Source organism: Elgaria multicarinata, chromosome 11, assembly GCF_023053635.1.
Source record: "Elgaria multicarinata webbii isolate HBS135686 ecotype San Diego chromosome 11, rElgMul1.1.pri, whole genome shotgun sequence".
In the NCBI taxonomy this organism is placed as follows: domain Eukaryota; kingdom Metazoa; phylum Chordata; class Lepidosauria; order Squamata; family Anguidae; genus Elgaria; species Elgaria multicarinata.
In genome coordinates, this window is record NC_086181.1 from 33,990,633 (window position 1) to 34,014,386 (window position 23,754).

The window sequence follows — 23,754 nt, forward strand, 5'->3', positions numbered from 1 at the left end:
AAACCAACAGCACACCATATGGGTCTGTAGAGTCTTTCTTGCAGATGCAGCCTCTCAGGCTTCCCTCTCCCTTTACCTTTCTGGAAGGTAAACCGCAGTGGTCAGACAAAGCACCAAATCATAGCTTGATACAGGTGAACTTGACCTTCTTGGTCTGGCACATTTAGATTGTTAAGCGTCATGGCTGCTGTGGTGGGCCCGGCCAGTTGACAAACACCCATTTCCCAAAAGGCAAACCGGCGAGACGAAAAGAAAAGCAGTTTGCTCAAGAACAGGGCAGAGATGGGATCTAAGCTCCAAAACACAAAAACTCACTTGAACCCAAATAAAGTTGGCACTGGACAGCAATACTTCGCTCTATAAAAAACAAAACTTTGGTGTCCTACATCAGCAAGACTTGGGCTCGTGGTGCCCGCATGCTCAGATTGTTATTTGCTTCCCATTTAGTGTAAAACATCATTTGCAGTTATGTCCAAAGCGGTATGCTATGAGGGTGTGTGCTTGCCCTCCATGGCGAAATTGCAAATCACCGTTCAAGCGCGCGGCTTGAGTTATGGCTTGGAGGGTCAGCACAAGCCTATGTTTGCTGGGAGTTTTAGGCTAAAATGCTGGCTACCTTTGATATTCGAGAATGCCCAAGCATATGGCTTGGAAGACTGGGAATGTTAGATCTGAGTTGCCCTTACTGGCCTTGAGGGATTTTCCTTCCTCACAGCCACTTGGAGCCACATCATTTTGTGTGGGTGTTTGTGTGCGGAGGGTAAAAACACAAACTTAACCAGTTGCTGTGTAACTTGGGAAGGAAGGTGCTGAGTACTGTATGAGCCCTTCTCGGTCTAGTCTGTGACAGTTCTCCCAAGGGTTGGCTTCAGCTAAGATGTGAGCCTGTTTCTGGTCCACAGCCTGAGTTATGCCTTGTAGCAGCCTGTGGTGGAACACCTCTTCTTACCTACCACTATACCCACCAATTGTGGAGGATCACTCCTGAGCAATCCCTTCACTTCCGCTGCCACCATAAATCTACACCCCTTTATCAATATACTCCTTTTACATAAGGTCATTAGGTGTGAGACAAACATCAAAGACAGAAAATGTTATTAAAGAATAAAACTAGAAACTACTTCGGATTACTGTTGCTTTAAGAACATGTTTTTTTATTATTTTAAAACAGGGCTTATATATTGTTACTGTTACCACTGATCAGGTGTGAGACGCCCCAAGTCCTAATCCTAACCATGCTTAAACCAATTTCCCTATCAGGCTCCATCCTAGTTAATGTACCTGGCAATGAAGACTTGATGGGCCAATAAGGGTTGAAACCTTTAATTATGGTTTACCAGACTTCCATTGAATTCTTCAATCTGGTGTATTAGCAGCTCTGTCTTCCAGACCTTCATTCTTCATGAAGGCTGCTTTTGGAGTCTTCCTCTCTACACTCGCTGGCTTTCTGCCTTGCCTGTGTCCAGCTGTGGTCTCCCTCAGGCTCCCTGGAAGACGTTTTTGTTGCCACTCTGGACAAACTTCCCCAGGCAAACACTCCCAGATGCCTCTCAACAGCTCCTTGTTTTTGCTCCCATAAGAATTCTCAAGTCAATCAACTTCGGTGGGGCGAACAGTCCATCACATCAAACCCGGGGCCAATAGGCTGCTTTCAAATTCTTAGAGGGTTTCAATTCTGAGGCACCCTTCCTATGTGTAAGTCAGAAAGTTGGCCTTCTATTCCCCTCTCGTTGGTAATATCTGCCACTCCAGGAGCACACCATATTTACAACGCTTCTTTCCTCAGCGAATAAAAGATACACTTTTTCTCTCTTGTACTGTTAACCACTTTGCTGTCAGTCATTCAAATATAATGTAAGAGTACCTCACAAAAAGTTCCTTCACACAGCCTTCTAGCTTGATTCCCATGTTCCCTCAACTGCACAAGAGCCATGGTCCTGGAGCAGTGGTGGGGTGCCTGTAGCCCTTCAGGTATTGCTGCTCTTAACATTGTTATCTGCCCCAGCCAGTATTTATATTTATGTATTTTAGCATTTTTATCCCGCCCTTTAGCCAAAAAGGCTCTCAAGGCGGCTTTCAAAAATATTTCTTAAGACAGTCCCTGCCCACAGGCTTACAATCTAAAAAACATGACACACAAGGAAATGGGATTGGGAGGGAGGAGGGAGTGATAAGAACTATAGGCCAGCGACACCTGATGGGTTACAGGCTTCCCATCCATAATACCAAAAGGGAAACGCAGGTTGTGTTAGCCTTACAGTATCTAAATCTGCCTGCCCCTGCCTGGTGACCTCCAGATGATTTGAACTTCAGCCAGCATGGTCAGGAATCCCATGAGTTCTAGTACAAACCCACTGGAAGGCAGCAACTTTGGAGAGGCTGGTCTTAAAACAATTCAAGAATGAACGAGGGCGGTTGGCCTTCTTGCTTGTTCAGCTATATCTCCACATTAAATTATCGTGTTAAAAAAAAAAAAAGTTCAGAAGGCAGTCCTGACACAAATAGGCCAAAAATGATTTGGAAAGCCCTAAAAGTGTTAAAGGAAGTTATAAATAACTGACTCATAGTTTTGTTTCAGGCTTTGGTAGGTGTCTTTTGTGCCACTGGTACAGGAATGTGGGCAAACGGGTTTCTCAGCTGTCCCTGGCACTGTTTGGCAATGGAAACCTTTCGTGTAATTGGACTTCTCTGTGCCATTTCCAGGCTAAGGGTGATTTCCTTTTAATCGACTATTGCTGCCAATCCTAAAGCAGAATTGAAACTTGTTCATGGTACTTCCCAGCTAAGCAAATATGGAAACCTAAGCAAAGCTACGTTGCTATGGTAGAAATGAGAAACTGGTCACTCTGTGCCTTTGAAGAATATAACCCACCACAATTTACACAACTCTTGTCACTGTGTTAATCTATGTTTGAATTTGCACGCGCGCACACACCCCGGATCCAGCTGAACCAGGGATTAGGACCACACACTTAAGATGGTAACGGAAGCAATTTATTGATAGCTGAATATTAGTGGAGATTTTTTTACAGGAAAATCCATTAAAGCTATGCAATAGAATAACATCCATTTGAATAAGAATAAAAGAATGCCCTACATTGTCAGGTCCTACATGGGATGGGAAGGCTGGTTAAAGCATCTTAGACCATTCTACATTTTCTTGCCGTTGTAAGTTGTAGAACTTTGTAGTAAGCTCAAGAGAAATTCATAGCTACTTATCCAGTGCAGAGAAAGAATAGAAAGGAAGGAAAACGAAACAAAAAACTTGGGCGGAATAACTTTAAGAAACAATGGGGTGGTGTGCGTGTATGTTATTTTTAGGATGAACTGTTAGGAGGTAGTATTTCAGCATGTCCTCTTTTTGACCTGTTGTCCTGAAAATAAAACTTTGGGAAAAGCTTTCATGGGATCAAAATGGACAACTCCAGAGAATCTCGAAAGTCAAGCCTATCACATCCAAGAAATAAAAGTGTGCAGCTCTGTTGGAATAATGCGTAACTTTAATACTTGGCACATGCTTACACAGCAGGTACAATAACGGAGGAGCAATGCCAACCATTCTATCGTTTTTCAGCTTTTTTCTAGCCATCTTTCTTAAGACATTGGCCTGGAGGCAGAGCTCACTTAAACCTCTGAACCTTTTGCCTTTCTTTTTGTGCCAGGTCTCAACTCTGGGACTTACAGGTATGGCTAAGAATATGCATTTGCAGTGTGTCCCTTTCATTGCAGAGTAACTGCATCCAGCCCCATCATTGTGTTTAGGGGTGCAAGAGTTGCAAAGGAGACGGTCTTGTTCAGGCTGCTGGCCTGCTCATATGAGAAATAAAGTGTTAAAGTGGAATTAATGTTTCACTGAAATCAATAAGCTTCCAAATAACATGCAACTTTAGGAAGTGCACTTGGGTATGTAAACGTAGAACCTCTTTCAGCTGGAGAGCCGAATTCCAGTGGTGGGCGTGGGCAAGGGGGTGGGGCCTAAAGTGCCATCATATTTTAGCTGAAGGGCCAGTTTGCACATAACAACAACCCACGTATTAAACAACCCGTGGGCTGTCAGGGACAAGCAGGAGGGGCCGGAGGGGCTCTGCCACTTCCACTTTTACTTGCTCGCTTGACGGGCAGAGAGCCAATGAGCAAGAAGTCCATGGCATCTGCTGTTCCTTCCTCTCACCAGCGCCCTTGTCTGGGCCAGAGCGAGAAGCAAATGAACAAGTGTGTAGCCCTGGTGAAGAAGAGGGGCTGTTTTCCGTGTGCCCCTGCTAGGGTGTGGGCCTGCCCACGCCTGCCCTTGGTGCCAGCCCTGGACAGCACCCACGCACCTTAACCTCTCCCAGACTTCCTGCTCTATCTGGCATTCCTATGCTTGAGACTATCTCTGAGTCATAATGCATTTAAGACTGTGGGAATGAGATTATGATCTCATACTGAGCGGCAGCCACGCCAGTGACTTCAGCAGGAGACCCAGCCCCAAAGAGGAACGACAGGGAGGTGTTCTGTGCGTGACGATTGAACACAGTATCGGAGAGAGAACAAAACAGGAAAGATATGCTGAGGGATACTGGAAAGCCAGAGAGGTAAGCTTCCTGTCTGTAGAAGCGTCTGTCTTCTCAAGATATTTCCCCTTCCCATAAAAATCAGTTGAAGGATTGAGGACAATTAACCAAGCAGACAGGATCGCTGCTGCTGCTTTTTTATTTAATAATAAAAAATTGCTTCCTGTGGATGAATTCCGAGGACCTTATCACTTCTACAAAACTTTCAATTGGTGAAAGGCTTTTTAAAATGCCATGTTTTCTTTTGCAATTACCCGCTGAGGTATGGCACAGTTAACACCTGTTGCTTTATGCAGGAGATACTACTGAGGCAGAGCGAAGGTCATTTTTTCTCTCAGTGCCAGCCAGTGGATCCACAACAGAGGTGGGATTCAAATCCGTGTCTCTCAGCTCAAATTCTCCACTGGCTGTCACGCCTCTTGGCTTTGAATTTAGAATCGCGGATCCTCCCTGCCGACCTAACAATAGGAACGGACTGAGAAGAACAGAGAGAGGAATTTGGACTTTTCCCCACTCTTGTGTGCACCTGTTGTCATGGGAGAAGAGATGGAGCTCAGAAATGGGAGCCTTCCTCGAGAGGAGGGGGAGACTGTTGTCATGATCCCAACAAGCACCACGGGGGTTGACCCCCCCACCAAGCCCCCTCCTTTGCACCTGCACGGACCCCGCAACCTGGCGATCACGAGCATCATCTGTGGCTGTTCTTGTATCGGAGTCCTCGCACTGATCTATGCAATCAAGGTGAGCAGCATGCTGTCATGACAGGGGCTGGGGTGTGTGGGCAAGAGATGAGGGATAACGTTGTGTTTCCACTTTCCCGGTGCCACGTTACAGAACGAGGTGGATGACCTCCCCAGGCCAAGTGACATCAGGGCAGGGCCCAAGTGATGTGCCCTGATGTCACTTGGCCTGGGGAGGTCATCCACCTCGTTCTGTAACGTGGCACCGGGAAAGTGGAAACACAACGTTATCCCTCATCTCCCAAGTCCAGATGGGGAATTTCTTGCAGGCCGGAGGCTCCCCTCCCATGTTATTGTTTTTTTGGGGGTGGGGGGAAGAGCTCATGGAGATTTAAGCAAAGATATATTTATAAATATATGATCAGAAAAGTGGTGTTTAGGAACTCAGTCCAGACCCCTAGGATCTTGCTACACCTTTTAAACGCCTCTTGAAAACCCACTCCTTCCTCAAGGCTTTCCCTGGGCAGTAAGGAAATTAATTATGCTGCTCTGTTTTACTGCTCCTTGATTTTTACTGTAATTGGAATAGTTTTAATGTTGTGTCTTAGTGCTGTGTTTTAACGTTGCGTTTTTAATATGATTTTTTTGATATTCAGCGATACACAAATGCCACAAATAAATAAAACAGAAACTTCTGCCATCCTCTTTTCCCCACCACTTTAGTCTACCCTGGGCTGATGCTTTTAGCTCTGCCTCTCCCATCTTTACAAGTGTGTGCGTGCATGCACACACACGCTAAACAAATATACATTCTAGGTGTGTTGCGTGTACATTCCTAGCAATTGGAGGGGAGATAAAAAAAATGTAAGGGTTTCTTGCCACAGTTCATAGCTCACTACGGTTGGATCATTTCCTTCAGCTTATAGTAATAACCATGCCCCAGAGAGAAACGGTTGGATAACTCCCTCTGTTTTCTATGGCAAAACAGGCTGCCCTTGATAGGGGTTGACAACTGGCCAGTAGGTTTTGCCAAATCATTACAAAAAAATCCATATATTACAAGTATGCTGAGGTAAAATATCCCTTGAGCAGGGTATCGCTGGCGTGGGAAATAGCTCCAACTCTGTCCCACCCATGTCTGGGCTTACTGCCTTTAAAACTCCCACACACCTGTCATGCTTGGAAGGTGTGGTGATCCCTGATGTTACCTGTGGCTCAGAGATTCAGAAAAATGGTACTCCAGAGGAATCTGGGACGTCTTCTCGGGAAACTTATCAGGGTTTCCTCAATGAGAAAACTAGTCAAGGGGAATGAGATTCCTTTAAAAAACAAAAACTTGCTTCACCAACTGATATCCCCCTGCCATGCGGTCTGTTCAACAGCGGAACCAACAGTATTCCCAGAGGTACTGGGTGTGGAGCCAAATCTCTCTCTCTTTTGGCTGGTTGTGGGATTCTGGGAGTTGTAGTCCAGCACAAGGTAGACACTAAGTTGGGGAAGGCTGTTCTATACTTTGGAAAGGAGAAGCAAAGAATTCTGGGAGCTTTGCCAAGCACCTTAGCAAATGACTGCATATAAGAAAGGTTAGGCTGGCAGGAACAAATTCAAAAACATAACGCATGTTTCTTTAAAACAAGTGGCACCCGGCAACTCATTTATAGAAAAGAAAACGATAATAAAATTACAAGAGGGTGACATTGAACTCATGGATAATATGGCGATACAAAGAACCTTTCATCAATATTATACAAATTTATATAAAAGACATGATGTTTTACCAGAAGGAATGGATGAATATATTAAAAAGCAAAAATTACCTAAAATTACAGAGGAACAGAAACAGTCTATGAATGGACCTATAACAACAAGAGAAATGGTGGAGGCAATAAGAAAGATTAAACCAGGGGAAACACCGGAACCAGATGGGCTCCCAGGTTCTTATTATAAATTTTTTGAGAAGGAGCTTTTACAACTTCTACAACATATAACGAACTCTATTCTGAATAGTGGGAAGATACTTGAGACATGGAAAATGGCATATATAACTCTAATACTTAAAGAGGGACAAGATTTATTTATTTATTTATTTATTTATTTATTTCATTTTTATACCGCCCAATAGCCGAAGCTCTCTGGGCAGTTCACAAAAATTAAAACCATAATAAAACAACCTTTATACAATACAGTATAAAAAGCACAACTTTGTTATCAGGAACTTTTCTGAAGCATTTCCCAGGCATGGGAGGTTATACTTTATCTTGTGTTGGCTATCAGTGATGTAATGTAACACCTTTTGAGTAATAAGTATAGTCTTCTGCAAGAGTTCATGGTCACACATCTCATTAATAAAAGTTTGCACTCCCCCTGGACTCAGAAGTAAGATCGCTCTTCGTAACGTATCTCGGTAGCGATTCAACTTTGACAGAAAGTTATAGACCAATATCATTGTTGAATAACGGCAACTCGTTTTCTAACCCATTTCGCTTGGTTTTCTCTCTTCTAGGCTAGCGAGAAGCTAAAAGCTAGTTCCCAGGTTGAAGCAGATTACTGGGCCCGGAGGTCCCGGGTTATGTCTTACCTAAGTATCGTCACCTGGGTGCTTCTTCTCATTCTGCTGCCCTTGTTAGTTATCCTCCTTTCTTACATCTTCTCTAAAGCAGAATGATGAACCCTGCAAACATGTGACTTTGGACTACCAGGATCACCTTCTCTTGCTGGATTTTCTTCAGCAGGATATAGCCTTAATGCGAATTAAGCATTACAACCCACTACGGTGCCTCTCAGTTCAGTTGGCTTTGTGGAGATCAGAGAAGAGACACCGTGGAAATGGAGTTGCTTCCTCTTCTATCTCCAGACATGCTTGGATGCAACTTAGTTCTGCTTAGGAGACAGTCCCACTTCGGACTTTGCTCATGCACGTAGATGCCTTTTGGAACCATGGGATATTTGCTACCGGACCAGGTTTAAGATTCTAGTACTAGTGGACAAAGCCATAAACAACTTGGGATGAGGATACCTGAGAGCGCACCTTCTCCCCTATCAACCTGCCCAGTCACTGTGGTCATCTGAGGGCATGTTCCAGGTGGTTCCACATGGACCTATGATTTGACTGGAGTCCGCCAGGAGAAGAGCCTTCAGTGTGGTGGCCCCCTCTTCGTATGGAATTCCCTGCCTTTGGAGGTCAGGCAGGCACCAATGTTGTATTGTTTTCAGTGCCTCCTGAAAACATTATTGTTCCAAGAAGCTTTCCCTGAATGATTCATGAAGCGCTATCCTCAGTTGGCAGATGTATGTGCAAAATGCAGTGGCCAGATTGATTTCGGGAACCAGAAGGTTCGACCATATAACACCTGCTCCGGTCCGCTTGCACTGGCTGCCTGTATGTTTCTGAGCCCAATTCAAGGTGCTGATTTTGACCTATAAAGCCTTACACGGCTTGGGACTACAATACCTGATGGAACGCCTCTCCCAACGTGAATATACCCGGTCACTACGTTCAACATCTAAGGTCCTCCTCCGGGTGCCTACTCCGAGAGAGGCTCGGAGTGTGGCAATGAGAGACAGGGCCTTTTTGGTGGTGGCCCCCAGACTATGGAATGATCTCCCTGATGAGGCTCGCCTGGCACCAACGCTGCTATCTTTCCGGCACCAGGTTAAGACTTTCCTCTTTGCCCAGGCATATGGCAGCACATCTTAATCACCCACATGTTTAGTTTTTTAACGGTTTTTAATGCTTTATGTGTGTATGTTCTGTGTTTTAGAATTTTACATTTTGTATACTCGTTTTAATCTTAATTTTAGAATTTCTGTATACCGCCCAGAGAGCCCTGGCTATGGGAGCGGTATATAAGTGCAATAAATAAAACAAATAAATCAAATATAAATATATCTGTGTGTTGTGTATGTATGTATCTCTCTGTGTGTATACATGTGGGGAGGCACAGACAAACAAACACAGGGAGCTCAAATGGAAATTCGTTGCAAAGAATACAGTCTATGAGAATGATGTTAAAGCTCAAATGCATGCAAAATATGTACAGGCAGAACTAAAAGTTATCTCCTTGTCAACCACAGGGAAGGAAATTAGGAATGAAAGTTGCTTTCAAATGCAAACCTTTTTCAGTTGCTTCAGCTCCAAAGTGACGCAAACCACAGGACCAATTCAGTCCTGTTTACTCTTATACTTAACCCACTTCTCCAAATGGAGAGTGGTCCAAGGTTTGATTCCCTTTGGAAGGAGGCCATTGAAGGCTTTGAAGTATTTGTATTTATTTAAAAATATACAGGTTAACTAAAAGTGGAGGCCCAGCTTAAACACTTCAACAGATAGCCGAAGTCCATTTATCCTACATTATATCTGCAGGGGAGATAGGAAGCACCCTAAAAGGCTCTTTGTGAGCCCGGGCAGATGGGGGTTATATCCTGCAATCAAACTGCTCCAGACAATGTTATCTTCCATTTGTATCCCTCCTGTGTTTTTCTACCAGTTTTTTCTTACCAGGTTAAAATTCTGTTAAGGAGAAAAAGGTGGAAAAGGTGTACAAGTACCTTTTGATTTGGAGCCCTCTGTCTATTTTCCATCAAACTTCAGTTTTCAACTGCAGGCACCTAGAACACTTCTTTCAAAACGAGAAACCGGCTAACTATTTAGTTCCCATGGCTACATATCGCCTGTATTGGCCTAATAAAGAGCTGTGCTCAATTTTAAGCAGTCCTTCTGGGCCTTTAACCCCACCCCATCTTACAACATGAAATTGATCTGCACAATGTTACAGCTTACATTCCAATTGTCTGGTATAAAATACTGGCCTTAGTTTGCTTAAGGGGAATGCCTATTAAACTGTTGTCAATTGCATAGATGTGAACATGGTGTTTTGTCTTGGGGCCTCTAGAAATTTAAATCTTTGAAAATGTGCAGGTGGATGTAATTGTATTCACATGGCTACTACATGCCAGTGTACTGCTTCCTCTCCCCCCCCCCCCAATAATGGCTGTTCAGAAAAGTGGCAAGGCAATCCTATAATTCATTTGGACTGCTCCAAAATGTCCTAAGCCCTACTGAGCTCCTGCCGGCAGGATGGATGGAAGGAAGGGTCTAATGGCCTAGCTGCTCCTTTCGTCCTGGTTTTTCATCCCCCCCCCCTTGTTGGGGGTGAGTCAGCCGGCAGGGAGGGCTTCAGATACTGCATATCCAGAGCCTCCCTTTTTCCACCCATGCCACCCCTCAATCCGCCCATTCCCACCCCTCCAATTTCTGAGCAGGAAGGGCCACAGGGATTGAGGGAAGGAAGGGGTCTGAGTTCGGATCGCCTCTCACAAGGTTGGAGCTCTGTCTCTGATCCTTGGAGGGAGAAGTCCAATTTCTCCTCTGGCCCCTGGGACATCATCCCATAGGACTGCAGCCTTACTGCCAGGAAGGGTATTTAAGATGCAGCTCTTCTCAAAGTACAACCAAATCCACTGTGAGAATAACCACTACTGCACAGGTAGCTATTTATTTCGAGGTGTGGGAGAACTAATCCTTCTCCTTTGGATGATCGGCTAATTTGAGCATTAGAGGCAGTATATATGATCAAGCTAACAAACATAATTGGAGTAAGAGAAGGCAGAAATCAGCAAAATCATTTTAGTGAGATTTATCAGGTATTAGAACAATAGAGTCCAAGATGTAGCACAGCCTTGTTTTATTGGGTATATTATGAAAAAAACATTAATTTATTATTTAAGAGCCATATGCATTTTATTTTCATTATAACAAAACATTTTAATTATTTGCTAGCTCTGAGAGTGGGGGAAAGGCCTCTTCTGAGAAGATCGCTGCATCTTACATCTGTAATGGCTTTAACTGTACAACTGAGAGCAATGCTATTAGAAATAATTATGATTTTTAAAAAACACACACACAAAGTCATTGCTGCTTACTATGTTTAAGTTGCAGCTACTACTTTGTTTATTATTCATTTATTGCATTTCTATACCACCTCATAGCTGAAGCTCTCTGGCAATTGACAAAAATTAAAAATTCAAGGTACAGCATAAAACAATATAAAATATAAATGCTTACAACTACAAAATTAAAGTAAAACTGAATAAAATCTAGCAGCAATTAACAGACTTAACACACAGAAGACTAGAACATTAAAATGCTGGGAAAATAAAAACCTCTTCACCTGGTGCAGAAAGGACAACGTAGGCACCAGGCAAACCTCTCTAGGTTTCCTCACACAAATGACTTAATGTGAGTAAACATTCCTTTAAACATTCTTAAGATTAAGAAAATGGAAAATGAAACCGTTCCAGTCAGTTGACTAACCCACCCTGCTTCAAAAACCAGCGCAGGAAAAAAACAAAACCAAAGTTGCGTCAGGATAAGGTCTGAGGAGACCTGGGTTCAAATCCCTCCTCAGCCATGAAGTTCATTAGGTGGTCTTGGGCCAGTCTTTGTTCCTTTCAGCCTGACCCACCTCATAGGGTTGTTGTGAGGAACGGAGGCTCAAATGAGGCGGGTGGGGAGGGGAGAGAATACCTGCCGCCTTCAGCTCCTTGGAAGAAAGGTGGATTAGCAGCAGCAGCAACAGCAGACGCTCCTTAATGCGTTTGCTGCCCAGTTAATTTGCACAAAAGCCCCCTCAGGTAGACAGGAGCCAGTGTGGGTTGTAGCGGTAACATCAGGAGTGAGGAACGTGAGCCAGATGGTGGACTGCAATTCCCACCAGCCCCAGCCATCATGGTCAAGGGTAATGGGAGCTGGAGTCTCCATGCGCTCCTCAACCCTGGGTTAGAGTGCCCGGGTAGGAGAGGCCCTTGCGAAGCGCCCTGTGCGTGTGACCTTGGGCCAGCCACTATTTCCCTCAGCCTAGCCTACCTCGCAGGGTCGTTGTGAAGCTAAAGTGGGGCGAGGGGGAGTCAGCCCAAGCGGCCACCACGGGACGGGCGAGGCCGCCCTCTGGAGCGACCAGGGGCGGAAGAAGGCCGTGAAGACCCGCGACCTCATCTTGACCTTTACTTTCGCGATTTTGAAACCCAGGATAACCCCACTAGCCAGGTCCCTCCCCCTTCCTCTCGCGATTGGCTACCGCCTTTCCCAGACTTTGTTTTCCGAGCGTCTCTTCGCAGCTCGCCTCCTCAAGCAACATCCTATTAGCTCACTCGACTGCCAACAACACGCATCCTCCGCCCCCTCCTTGAGCGATTGGCTGAGCATTCTCCTCCTCCGCGGGTGGGAAACTCAACAGCCGCTTCCTCTTTTAATCCCCGCCCCCCGAGTGCTTCACCTTCACTTTGATTCGACATTGTCGTCGCCAGCCCGCCCTCCTTTCGTCTCTCCGTTTCTATTCGTCTTCTGACTGGATGCTGCCTCCGCCAGTAGAGACACACCCCGCATATCCTTTTCGACGATTAGTGCTGAGTCCTGTCACTCACCGCCTCCCTTAGCGCAGTGCGGACCAATCGGAAGAGAAAGGAGGCGGAGCTTGGGAGGCGCCGGCTGTTGTTGGGGTCATTCGCTCCATCCTCGCCAAGGCGTTGTGGGGTGAGGATGTCGGGGTGTCCCTCTGCGTGTGAGAGGCGGGGCCTAACTACGTAGTGGGGAATCCCTCTAAAAAAGCGGAGGCCTTGAGCTGCGCCCTGTTTAACGTGGGCGACGCTTCATTTTGCTGCAGGGCTTCCCGGAGCTCAGCCCCGGAACCTGTTGCCTCTGCTAGGCCATGGTCCTGAAATCTCAGAATAGCGTGCCTCTGAGTATACGCAGAGTGCATTCCTCTTACTCCTGAGTAGCCCTGAACCGCCTGCTCGGATCGGGGACTTGAGAGGGCTTCCACAATGGGCAGCATGCATGTCGTGGGTGCCTTGTCTCAGCCTCTGCACATTCTGCAATATAATGATTAAAACGCTTGCTGTTTTATAGAGTGATTTCTTCAGCGTTCAAAGGGCTTCAGTCACACTGATCCAGTATTCCTTACAACAACCTTTCAAGGTAGGCCAGTCTTACAGATATGTTTGGAAAGTAAGGCCTGGGTATGGGGAACAGATGGGGATCTGGTGGTGTGAAGATCTTCTGGTAGGGGGTTTGTACTCCAGGTAGCTAACATGAATTAAATAGATGCATGTTAGTATGTATAAACTGGGTCATAACAAGGGAGGTTCCTCTGTCTGTCACCCCTCTACAAGTTTGTCGTCCATGTATATTTATGAGTTGGAAAGGAGATCCTAGTTTGTAATAATACAAAACCCAGGAGGTGTAAATAATGTCAGTGTTTAGTGTAAGCAAACTTGCTGATATCAGAATCTCTTCTGAAAGGTTTTTGTTCTTATACCTGAAACTCCCACAACATCTCAGAGGGCCAATATAATGTACTGGACAGATTATTTCAGGGGTGAGCAGAAAGTAGATCATCAGATGTTTTGGACTTCAAGTCTCAGCATTTTTGACCATTGACTATGCATGCAGGGGCTTCTGGGAGATCTGCCTTCTGCCCACCCATGGATTATTGGACATACGTATTTACTTGGAGGAAAGCCCCACTGATTTCAGTGGGATTCACTGCATGGGATTGCAGCCTTACTGCAGGAGGTCCCAGGTTCAGATGCCTGCCCAGTTTGAGCCTTTTTGGAGAAAGAAATAGAGAGTTTCTGCATGATGGGGATGGAAAAGCAGAGAAGGAAGTAGGTAGGAATGAGAGCTGCCGTCCGCTCATCTGCATGCTGACTGGGGGGTGGGGGCTCCAGTTAGTTCCTCAGGGTATACTGGTGCCTGCTGTTGTGTCTTTTTGGGCTGAAGCTATTTCAGGCTTTCTGATCCTCTTCACCTGCTTTGGCCCTGATTTGCTGTGACTAGAGGGACTTGATGATTATGATTTGCTCGAACGTCCCAAGAGGGAAGCTTCAGCAAATGGCTAAAATTTATCCGATTCAATTGTAAACTCTGCCCTGCCACTGAGTGTAATCTGTTCAGTCAACAGGTTAGACTTCTGTAGAGTTGTGAAGGCTTGGGGGAACATTCCCCATCACCACCAACTTTTTAAAAAATTCCTGGAGAGCAGCTGCTAGTCAGTGTCTACAATGTTGGGCTAGAAGGATCCCAATATTGGGGGGGGGGAGGAAACGACAGAAAAAAACACATTAAAAAGAAAATTAAGCCCCCCCTTTTTTCCTGCATTTCCCCCATCCCTACCCAGTGACATTGTCCCCCTTGAAAGCAACATGTGAACACAGGATTGACGGAAGTTGCCTTATATCGATCCATCTAGCCCAATATTGTCGACACTGACTGGCAGGGTTTCAGAAAGGAATTTTTCCTGTCCTGCCTACGGATGCTGGGGGTCGAACCTGGGACCTTCTTCTGCATGCAAAGCAGGTCCTCTACACCGGAGCTACAGCCCCCCCACGCGAGCCTTCTCCTGCCATCACGCCTCCTCGACCTTCTCTCTTGATTGACCCCTCTTATCTCTCCAACTCCTGCCTGACGTCCATTGCCTGATCTCTCCCACTTTGGCCTCCTCTCCTCTTGGGGCAGCGCTTGCCTGCCTTGGGGTAGCTGGCCCTTGAAGTCTTCAGTGGTTTGATAGGTTGTCCTCTGACCTTCTCCCTCCCTCTTGTGCTGCTTTTCAGGCGTTGATTCTACACACACACACCCCAACACACACACCCCTGAGGTGCAATGACCCGGGACGTGGGTCTAGACGATGAGCTTCCGGACTGGGCTGGCGCCAAGGAGTTCTACCAGAAATACGACCCCAAGGATGTGATTGGCAGGTGAGGGCTGGGCGTGGGGCATGGTGCAAGGATGAAGGGGGACCCCTGGATTCCCTAATGCACCCACCCCAACTATCTCATGTTTTTAGTAACTTGATCTCTCTCTCTCTCTCTCTCTCTCTCTCTCCTGTTTGTTCATTCCCTCCACCCCCTCCCTCCCTCCCTCCCTCCCTCAGGGGCGTGAGCAGTGTGGTCAGGCGGTGCATCCACAAGCAGACGGGCCAGGAGTACGCGGTCAAGATTATTGAGGTCACCCCAGAGCGCATGACCCTGCAACAGCTGGAGGAAGTGCGCTCGTCGACGGGCAAAGAGATTGCGATCCTGCGCCAGGTCTCTGGCCACCCCTTCATCAGTGAGTGCAGTTCCCTTCCACACCTGCTCCGCGTCACTCTAACCCAGGGGTGCACGACTTCTAGGCTGCTGGGGCCACGGAGCCACTCCCCGGATCTCACCAGGGGGAGACGTCTGCTCCTGCCAAAATGGCTGCTGCTGATTCTTCAGTGGCTTTTGCCATGGCAGTGGCAAATTCAATAGTGCCCCCCCCACCAAAAATAATAATAAAAAAAAATAGCTATGTTTTCCTCCCTGCTTTAACCCAAATATGCTTCCAAGTCTTTGCCCCCACGCCATGTAATCCTAATATTTCCTCCAATGTAATTCTGTATTAAAGCCTCCCCCTTCCCCTGGTGAATTGTAGACCATGTTGACGTCTGTGCTTCCAACATCGCCCCCGAATGGTCTTCCCCTGCAAAATCATTAGAACATCAGAAGAGCCCTGCATGGATCAGACCAAGGGTCCATCTAGTCCAGCACTCCATTCACACAGTGACCAACTAGCCGTCGACCAGGGGCAAACAAGGCAGGACTTGGTGCAACAGCACCCTCCCACCCATGTTCCCCAGCAACTGGTGCACACAGGCTTACTGCCTCGAATGCTGGAGGTAGCACACAACCATCGGGGCTAGTAGCCGTTGAGAGCCTTCACCTCCAGGAATTCATCCAACCCCCCTTTTAGAGCCATCCAAATTGGTGGCCACCACTACATCGTGTGGTGGTGAGTTCCATAATTTAACTCTGCGCTGTGTGAAGAAGTCCTTTCTTTTATCCGTCCAGAATCTCCCACCCATCAGCTTCATGGGATGACCCCATTGGGTTCTAGTATTTTGAGACAGGGAGAACAACGTCTCCCTAGCCTAAATCAACGCCATGGCCTGTAACGCGCAAACGAGTTCCCCTGAATTGTGGTGGAACGGTTTTGCAAATACGTTGCGATTGGCTCAACCGGCTGGTTGTTTTATTGGTGCCATGTTTTTTTATAGTTTTTCAACGTTTGGATGTTGTTGTTTTATTTTGTGTTTTATTACTGGATTACCATTGTGAGTAGCATTGGGTGGAAAATCTACTTTTAAATTTAACAAATAAAATTACAGATGGTGGAAACCGTAGCTGTTGCTGCCTTCCCTTCACTGGATACCTCCTGTAATGCTTGGATTCTGTCACTAGGTGTTGCACTAGTGCCGTTTTCTTTCTCCTTAGGTAAGCAAGCAGCACTACACCTGTATGATGGTTCTCTTTTCCTCTCCCTTTTTTCTCCAGTCACTCTTATAGATTCCTACGAGACGTCCACCTTCATGTTCCTGGTATTTGACTTGTAAGTAGCAAGGCCTGAAAACAGGAGCTGCTGATCCAGCCTCTTCTCCCCAGCGAAGGAAATGCCTTCCTAGCTGTTGGCTTCTCAGAAGCAGCTAGTTTCTGCTGGACTTTCCGGACTCTGCAGGCTGAACTAATGTTGCTTTGCATCCCGCCCTGCCTGTGTGCTTGCTCTGTCATTTCTCTTCGGCCTGGGCAACTCTAGATAAAGAGAGTTTTTACCTCGACCTCCTTAACCCTGCCGTCATCTCTTTGCTAAAGGAAAATGGCCCTGCCGAGGAGCCATATCATGATTTCGTTTCAGTGGTGGGACTTGAACTCAGCTCCTCCTGGCCTCCAGTTGCTGGACCACACTGGGTTTCACCCCGTACAGGGTTGCCTTGCATCTCAGTCGAGGGTGGGCAACTGGTGGCTCTCTGGCTGTTTGGGCCTACAATTCCCACGACCCTAGCCAGCGTGGCCCGTGTCGAGAGATGATGGGAGTTCTAGCCCAAAATATCACAGAGGGCCACAAGTTGCTCACCTTTGATCTGAAGTGTAGCGGGAGGGAGCGAGGGGGTGTCCTTCTCTTCCCCATGCCCCCCCCCCTTGCAGGTAGGCTCACCCCAGCTTGCATTCCCCCTGCAGGATGAGACGCGGAGAGCTTTTTGACTACCTTACAGAGAAGGTCACGCTCAGCGAGAAGGAGACTAGGTAAGGCGTGGGTCTGGAGAGGCGGCCGTTCCCTCCACCGCGCTCTGCAGCCCCTGCCGGCTGCCTGTGGGGCTCTGAGATCCGGCGGCTTCAGCAACGGGGCTCCCCCTCCCTTCCTCCAGGTGCATCATGCGAGCCCTGCTGGAGGCGGTGAGCTACCTGCACGCCAACCGCATCATCCACCGAGACCTCAAGCCCGAGAACATCCTCATGAACGACAACCTCAACATCAAACTCTCCGATTTCGGCTTCTCCTGCCACTTGGAGCCGGGGCAGAAACTGCGAGGTGGAGATGATGTGGGGGCTGGGGATGGACCGCTCTGGGCGCCTGTTGTCCCTGTGGGGCTGGAGAGGGATGGGGCGGGTCTGTTCCGTTTGAGCTGTGGAGCTCCAGAGCAACCTTCCCCAACCCGGATCCCTCCAGGTGATGTTGGACTTCCAGTCCCATCAGCTCTAGCCAGCATGGAATCCTTGGAGGTGTAGTCCAACACATCTGGGGGCACCTGGTTGGGGAAAGCTGCTCTGAAGCATTTAAACCAGGGGCAGGCAACTGGTGGCCCTCTGGATGTTGCTGGTGTGCAACGCTCACCATGCTGGTGAGGGCCGACACAAGTTGTCGTCCACCTGTGTCCTGCAGGCCACAAAAGTTGCTACTGCAGGTGGGATGGAGCCGGGGTGTTTGTTGCCTGCACATGTATGTATTTATTAATTTATTACATTTATATACCGCCCCATAGCTGAAGCTCTCTGGGCGGTTTACAAAAGTTAAAACAATGAACATTAAAAACAACCCGGCGGCATGTACAGCCAACAGGGTTCCTGCCCCGAGACTCTTGGGCATCCGGCTTTGTGCTTCTCCGTGCCTTTGCTGACTCTCTTACGCCTTCCTGCCAGAGCTGTGCGGAACCCCAGGCTACCTGGCCCCGGAGATCCTGAAATGCTCCATGGACGAGACTCACCCTGGTTACGGCAAAGAGGTGGACCTGTAAGTTCCCCCCGGCTGGCTCCTGCCTGCCCCATGCTGGCGCCCCCCCCTTGCGCATGTGTGTTGGACTACAGGTCCCATCTACACATTCCAAATGGGGATGATGGGACCTGTAGCTCAACGCACTTGGGAGGCGCCAGGCTTGGGGAGTCTAGTGTATCGGGAAGCCGAAAGGGAAGGACGGGGGTGTGCCCATGTGGGAACCGAAGCCTGGCTTGATCGTCAGAGCTCGCTTTGGGAGTGGCGTGTGCGGCTCGTGGTTCTCTTAGCCTCAGCCCAAGTGAAGGGTCCCTTCCCTCCCCTGCTCTGTCCAGCTGCCCCTTTGAACGGAGCATAGAATTACAAGTTATAAAGAATCCTAAACTCTAGTACGGGCAGGCAACTTGCTCCCCTCCAGAGGTTTTGGCCTGCAACTCCCACCAACCCTTGCCAGCATAACCAATGGCCAGGGAGGATGGGAGTTGTAGGCCCAAACATCTGATAGGCCACCAGTTTCCTACTCCTGTCTGGGAGATGGACCGGGTGCGCTGGGAACAAGGGGATGTATTGCCCTTCTTTTCCCTGGGCCCAATTCTTAACAACAGTCCGTGTCAGCTAAGCGGGACCCTATCAGATGCTCTGTGCTTGTTGCAACAATTATCATGAGGTCTAGAAACACAGCTTTTTAAAAACAAGTGCTGGAATTCTCAAGATTCCAAGAAGCTATGCAAATTGCGCGCGATGCTGGCTAGACCAGTATTCCTTCGCCCTCCTCTCTGGTTCCCCCCCTTTTTTTGGTTTGGGGGTGGGGGAGGCTGGACGGGATGCAGGAAATCAGTTCTCTCCTCCTCTCCCTGCAGCTGGGCCTGCGGCGTCATCTTCTTCACTCTCTTGGCCGGCTCCCCCCCTTTCTGGCACCGCAAGCAGATGCTGATGCTTCGGATGATCATGGAAGGCCGCTACCAGTTTGGCTCCCCCGAGTGGGACGACCGATCTGACACAGTCAAGGATCTGGTAAGAGGAAGGGTCTGTGGTCACACACACACACTCCTGGGTCCCTGGGATGCCCCCCTCCCCCAGGAGGAGCCTTTCTGCGATGCAAGTAAGCACCTTTGCACCTTTTGCATGATTTTGCTTCTGCTCCTGGTAGGGAAGAGGGAAGAGTCACACCTGGCTCTGGAGCTCTGCTCTTGAATGACGGACGTCCTGCTCCTTTCCCTCCCCAACGTCTGGGATTAATCAATTACATCTCTATACCCTCTCTGTTGTTTCAAGCCTCTCTTCTCAGCCTTGAGAACTAGAAACCTGGTGCAGCTTCTCTTTTTAAAGAAAGCTACAATGATTAGGATTCGTAACCCTTTTTCCTACTTTCTTCAACCTTTGGGAGTGTAGGGTGGTGGAAATCAGGTTGAGATTCCAGGGGTTCTTGCCCCATGAGGATAACTAATCAAATTATAGTGAAGTCTTGTACCTCTGTGCTGATTGGTTTACGTGCCTGCCAAGGCCCTGATTGGCTGGTTTAAAAGCCAAGCTTCCATTGCGGAACCAAGGCCTCGATTGGCTGGTTTAAAAGTCAAGGTTCCATTGCAGAACCAAGGCTCTGATTGGCTGGTTTAAAAGCCAAGGTTCAATTGTGGAACCAAAGCCCCGGTTGGCTGGTTTAAAAGCCAAGGTTCCATTGCAGAACCAAGGCCCTGATTGGCTGGTTTAAAAGCCAAGGTTCCATTGCAGTGGCCAATGGGGTCAGATGGCAAAGTGGGCTGAAAGAGTGATTCAGAGAAGGAACAGAAGTTCTGCAGAGAGAGTCATAGAGAATTGTGCAGCAATGTGTTGTACTGGTTAGAGCTGAGACTAGGACAGAGGCGATCTAGGTTCAAATCTCCACTTACGCTTTGGACTTCACAGGGTGACCCCCAGCCATCCTTAGCCTAACCTGTCTTTTTTGCTAAGTGTAAGCCACTCCGAGAGCCTTTTTTGGCTGAGGAGCGGGGTATAAGTATGATAAATAAATAAATAAATAAATAAAAAATAACATGCATCAGAGAGATGTTAAGGGGATAACATGGGGAGGAGGAGGAAGAGGAAGAACCATAGAAGGAAGATGGGATAAACACGTAATAAATACCTTCTAAGCCAGGGGTGTCAAACCTCTTTCACTCCAAAGGCTGAATTCAATTCCAGAGAAGCTCTTGGGGGCCATATCCCAGGGGTGGGCGTGGCTGAAGGCCAAAGGGGGTGGGCTCAAAATACCAAGAATAGCCACGTATTTTAGCTTAGAGTGCTCACTGGGGAGGCATTTCAGCCTCTCAGACTGGGGGGAGGACTCTACAACAGCTGAGAAGCCATTGGGCGGTGGGTTGTCAGGGTGGGAGAAGGGGTTGGGCTAGGGGAAGGGGGCGTGGCCCATCCACATCCTGATCCACTGACACGCCCCCTCCCACTCTGCCTACCCCCCTTGCCCCCCCCCCCCCCGTGTTCCTGCAGATCTCGCGGCTGCTGCAGGTGGATCCAGCGGAACGGTTGACGGCTGAGCAGGCCCTGCAGCACTCCTTCTTCCAGCGCTACGGGAAGGAGTGCCGGCACTTCAGCCCCTACCACAAATTCAGGGTAGGTCTCCCTCTGGCCCTTTCCACACCTAAGGGTGGAGAAGGACGCAGGGGAGACGATCCCAGGCTTTCCGGCTTCCGGGATCGTCACCCTGCGTCCAAACGGCTGCATGACATCGTGGAATTGAAGAGGGACGTCGCAGCTGCCATATTCTTTTTTATATTAAAAAAAACAGGACCCGGGAGCGCACTTGCGCTCTAGTGCAAAGTGAGTAAAAAAAACAATAAAAGCCTGACCTCCGCTTCTCCCCCCCCCCCCCCCGTTTCCCTGGACTCCCTCGACCTGGCTCCTTCCCTCTGCTGACCCCTGCTACTCACCGGGAGGAGGGAAGAAGCCGGGACGAGCGCCTGCACCACCCGCGGTCCTCGGGATCCTCACAGGACTGCAGGTAAAACCGGGATATCAGCAGTCCCAGAAACCCCGGGGAAATGGAGGGATAGTCCCTGCCTGCTCCAGGGATCCCGTGTGTCTTATGGATGCACAGGGACGATCCCGTGGGGGAAAAACATGGTGTAGAAAGGGCCTCTGTCTCACCTCCTGCCATGTGTTTATCGATTGATTTAAAACATTTTTCTTTACTTCACTCGTCAGCCGAAAAGGCACGATCCGTAAAACAAGGGATTGGGAAGGCGGCATCTGTTACCCACGGTGATTTCCGCCTCTTCTTCTTCCCCCGGGGCAGGTGATCGCCTGGACGGTGCGGGCCTCCATCCGCATCTTCTCCAACTACCGGCGGGTGCGGCCGGTCACCAAGGAGCTGCTGCTGTGCGACCCCTACGCGCTCAAGGGGGTGCGCAAGCTGATCGACGCCTGCGCCTTCCGCATCTACGGGCACTGGGTCAAGAAGGGGGAGCAGCAGAACCGGGCCGCCCTCTTCGAAAACGTCCCGAAGGCCATCCAGATAGTCCTGCTCAGCGCAGAAGGGGAGGAGGGGCCCTCCGCGGAAGACGCTGCCAACTAGAGCGGCGCTGGGGTTCCCCGGGTCCCGGTTGCCGTAACGACGGGTGGCAGGAGCCGCGCTGAGAACTGAACTCTTCTCGGGAGAATGGCAAGCCGTAGAGCCTCCCCGGGGGAGGGACGCTTGCCCTTGCATGGCAAAGGGTCCAGTTTTCCGGGGAATAGGGACATTGGGATCCTGAGTCCGTGGCTGATGGGAGCAAGGGTCCTGTGATATTCCTGGGGAAAGCAAGGGACCCTCGATCTGCATGGGGCCCGTGCACAGAGCTCAAATATGGCTTGATACAGAAGGATTAGGGGAAATTGCGGGGAGGGGGGGCTCTTTTATATTTCCGTGCTGCAGGAATCGGGGCCTTTTGTACATTCCTTCCCACAGTGAGGAGGCCCCCTGCCTCTCCTTGCTCCGCTGTCCTCGCTGCTGAGGGAACAGTCACCATGTATGGGTCAGTATTTGGGGGTGAGATTGGATCTGGCTATTCCGCACCGCCTGCTCCCCATTCATGGGCGTTGGGTTTGGCCCTCCTCTGTAGAATCGTGTATCTTTGGGTGTGTTGTGTGTGGTTGTGCGGTCTTGCCCACCTCCGTGATGTCAGAATAAAAGCGGAACGAGGACCAAAACTGACCTCTCTGGCTTGGGCGTCTTTCACCTCCCAAGGTAGGACTGTATCATTTCTGTTGTGGGAGGACACTGCCAGAAGGGACAAGAGGAGGGAGGGATAAATGTCTGTCACCATCTCCATCCCAAACTCCCAGGAGGGCACAAATACTGCAGAAAGGAAGCCACTCGCCAGCTATGGCGGCTTCTGGACCAGGATAGCTGGGCCACAGTGGTATAGGGAACCTCAAGGCTGGGTTACTGCAATGTGCTCTATGTGGGGCTGCCCTTCAGGCTACTCCGGAAACTAGAGCTAGTGCAGGATGCAGGAGTTGTCGGGAGCTGCCTCTTTTCAGCACGTGACTCCTTTGCTAAGGGAACTGCACTGCCTGCCACTTGGCTGCTAGGCCAGGTTTAAGATTTCGGTACTAGTGTACAAAGCCCTAAACGGCTTCTCCCTCGCCAAGCTGCCCGGTCGCTGAAGTCATTGGAGGGCCTGCTCCTGGCGGTTCCACGTGGACCTTTGGTCCGATTGGAGTCCACCAAGAGGAGGAGAGCCTTGAGTGTGGTGGCCCCTTCTCTTTAAAACTCCCGGCCCCTGGAGCTCAGGCAGGCGCCAACATTGTGCAGCTTTCAGCGTCTCGTGAAAACGACTCTTTTCCAGGAAGCATTCCTCAGCCCACCAGCTGCTGCTTTTTATCGGCCCTTTGTTTGAACAATTTAACAATTTTAATTTGCTGTTTTTAATGTTCTTTCTTTTTACTGTTTTATTCCTACGTGCAACCGCTCCGGAATCTATCGGTATATAAATATGGATAATAATAATAATAATAACAACTGGTGAGTGGGGTTACAGCGGTGCTGCTGCATGGACGCGTACACCGGTGGGAGAGGGCCCTTCTTGAGAAGAGTGGAACCGAATGGAAGCCGCCAGTCCAGCGAAGGCCGGGGTGGGCAACCGGCGGCCCTCCAGATGTTCCAAGCCTTTAGCTTCCATTGCCGTCCCACAGCCTCTGGCGGGCCACATATTATTCCTCCCCACCCCGGGCTAAAGTGACACGCCGGGCTACAAAGCTGCTCCCTGTGGTCCTTTCATGGCCACATTCCAGGCAGACTCCAGGCCCGGCGGGGGCCGGGTTGCATTTGTGTTCCCCCAGAAAAAAATATGACGGTTTTAAGTGCTGGGGGAGATGCGACAGGTTCAGGCAGGGGGAGACGGGCGGGACCCCAGGCACAGAAGATGAACGACCGTGGTTACTGTTTGCTGGGAAAGCTCTTTAATTAATGCCTCCGCATCCACTG

At 48.9% G+C, this 23,754-nt stretch overlaps 2 protein-coding genes across 2 annotated transcripts; both read left to right on the plus strand.

The window, feature by feature from the left end:
- Positions 1–5,015: 5,015 nt before the first annotated feature.
- On the plus strand, positions 5,016–8,080 carry TMEM265 (transmembrane protein 265). Its single transcript, XM_063138367.1, has 2 exons — positions 5,016–5,294; positions 7,737–8,080. The coding sequence occupies exons 1-2, from the start codon at positions 5,088–5,090 to the stop codon at positions 7,896–7,898; spliced, it is 369 nt and encodes a 122-aa protein (XP_062994437.1). The 5' UTR covers positions 5,016–5,087; the 3' UTR covers positions 7,899–8,080.
- A 4,618-nt stretch (positions 8,081–12,698) lies between these two features.
- Positions 12,699–22,720, plus strand: PHKG2 (phosphorylase kinase catalytic subunit gamma 2). Its single transcript, XM_063138351.1, has 11 exons — positions 12,699–12,764; positions 13,140–13,208; positions 14,843–14,986; positions 15,163–15,338; positions 16,583–16,637; positions 17,264–17,329; positions 17,452–17,615; positions 18,224–18,314; positions 19,154–19,307; positions 20,778–20,900; positions 21,583–22,720. Exons 3-11 carry the CDS (start codon positions 14,892–14,894, stop codon positions 21,859–21,861), a joined length of 1,203 nt encoding a protein of 400 aa, XP_062994421.1. The 5' UTR covers positions 12,699–12,764; positions 13,140–13,208; positions 14,843–14,891; the 3' UTR covers positions 21,862–22,720.
- The last annotated feature ends 1,034 nt before the right edge of the window (positions 22,721–23,754 follow it).

Excerpts from the sequence above, each read along its gene's own strand:
- PHKG2 (XM_063138351.1), top strand. The coding sequence starts at position 14,892 with ATGACCCGGGACGTGGGTCTAGACGATGAGCTTCCGGACTGGGCTGGC. Across the intron at positions 17,330-17,451 it reads CTCAGCGAGAAGGAGACTAG|GTGCATCATGCGAGCCCTGC; the intron begins GTAAGGCGTGGG and ends CCCTTCCTCCAG. Across the intron at positions 18,315-19,153 it reads TACGGCAAAGAGGTGGACCT|CTGGGCCTGCGGCGTCATCT; the intron begins GTAAGTTCCCCC and ends CTCTCCCTGCAG.
- TMEM265 (XM_063138367.1), top strand. The coding sequence starts at position 5,088 with ATGGGAGAAGAGATGGAGCTCAGAAATGGGAGCCTTCCTCGAGAGGAG. Across the intron at positions 5,295-7,736 it reads CACTGATCTATGCAATCAAG|GCTAGCGAGAAGCTAAAAGC; the intron begins GTGAGCAGCATG and ends TCTCTCTTCTAG.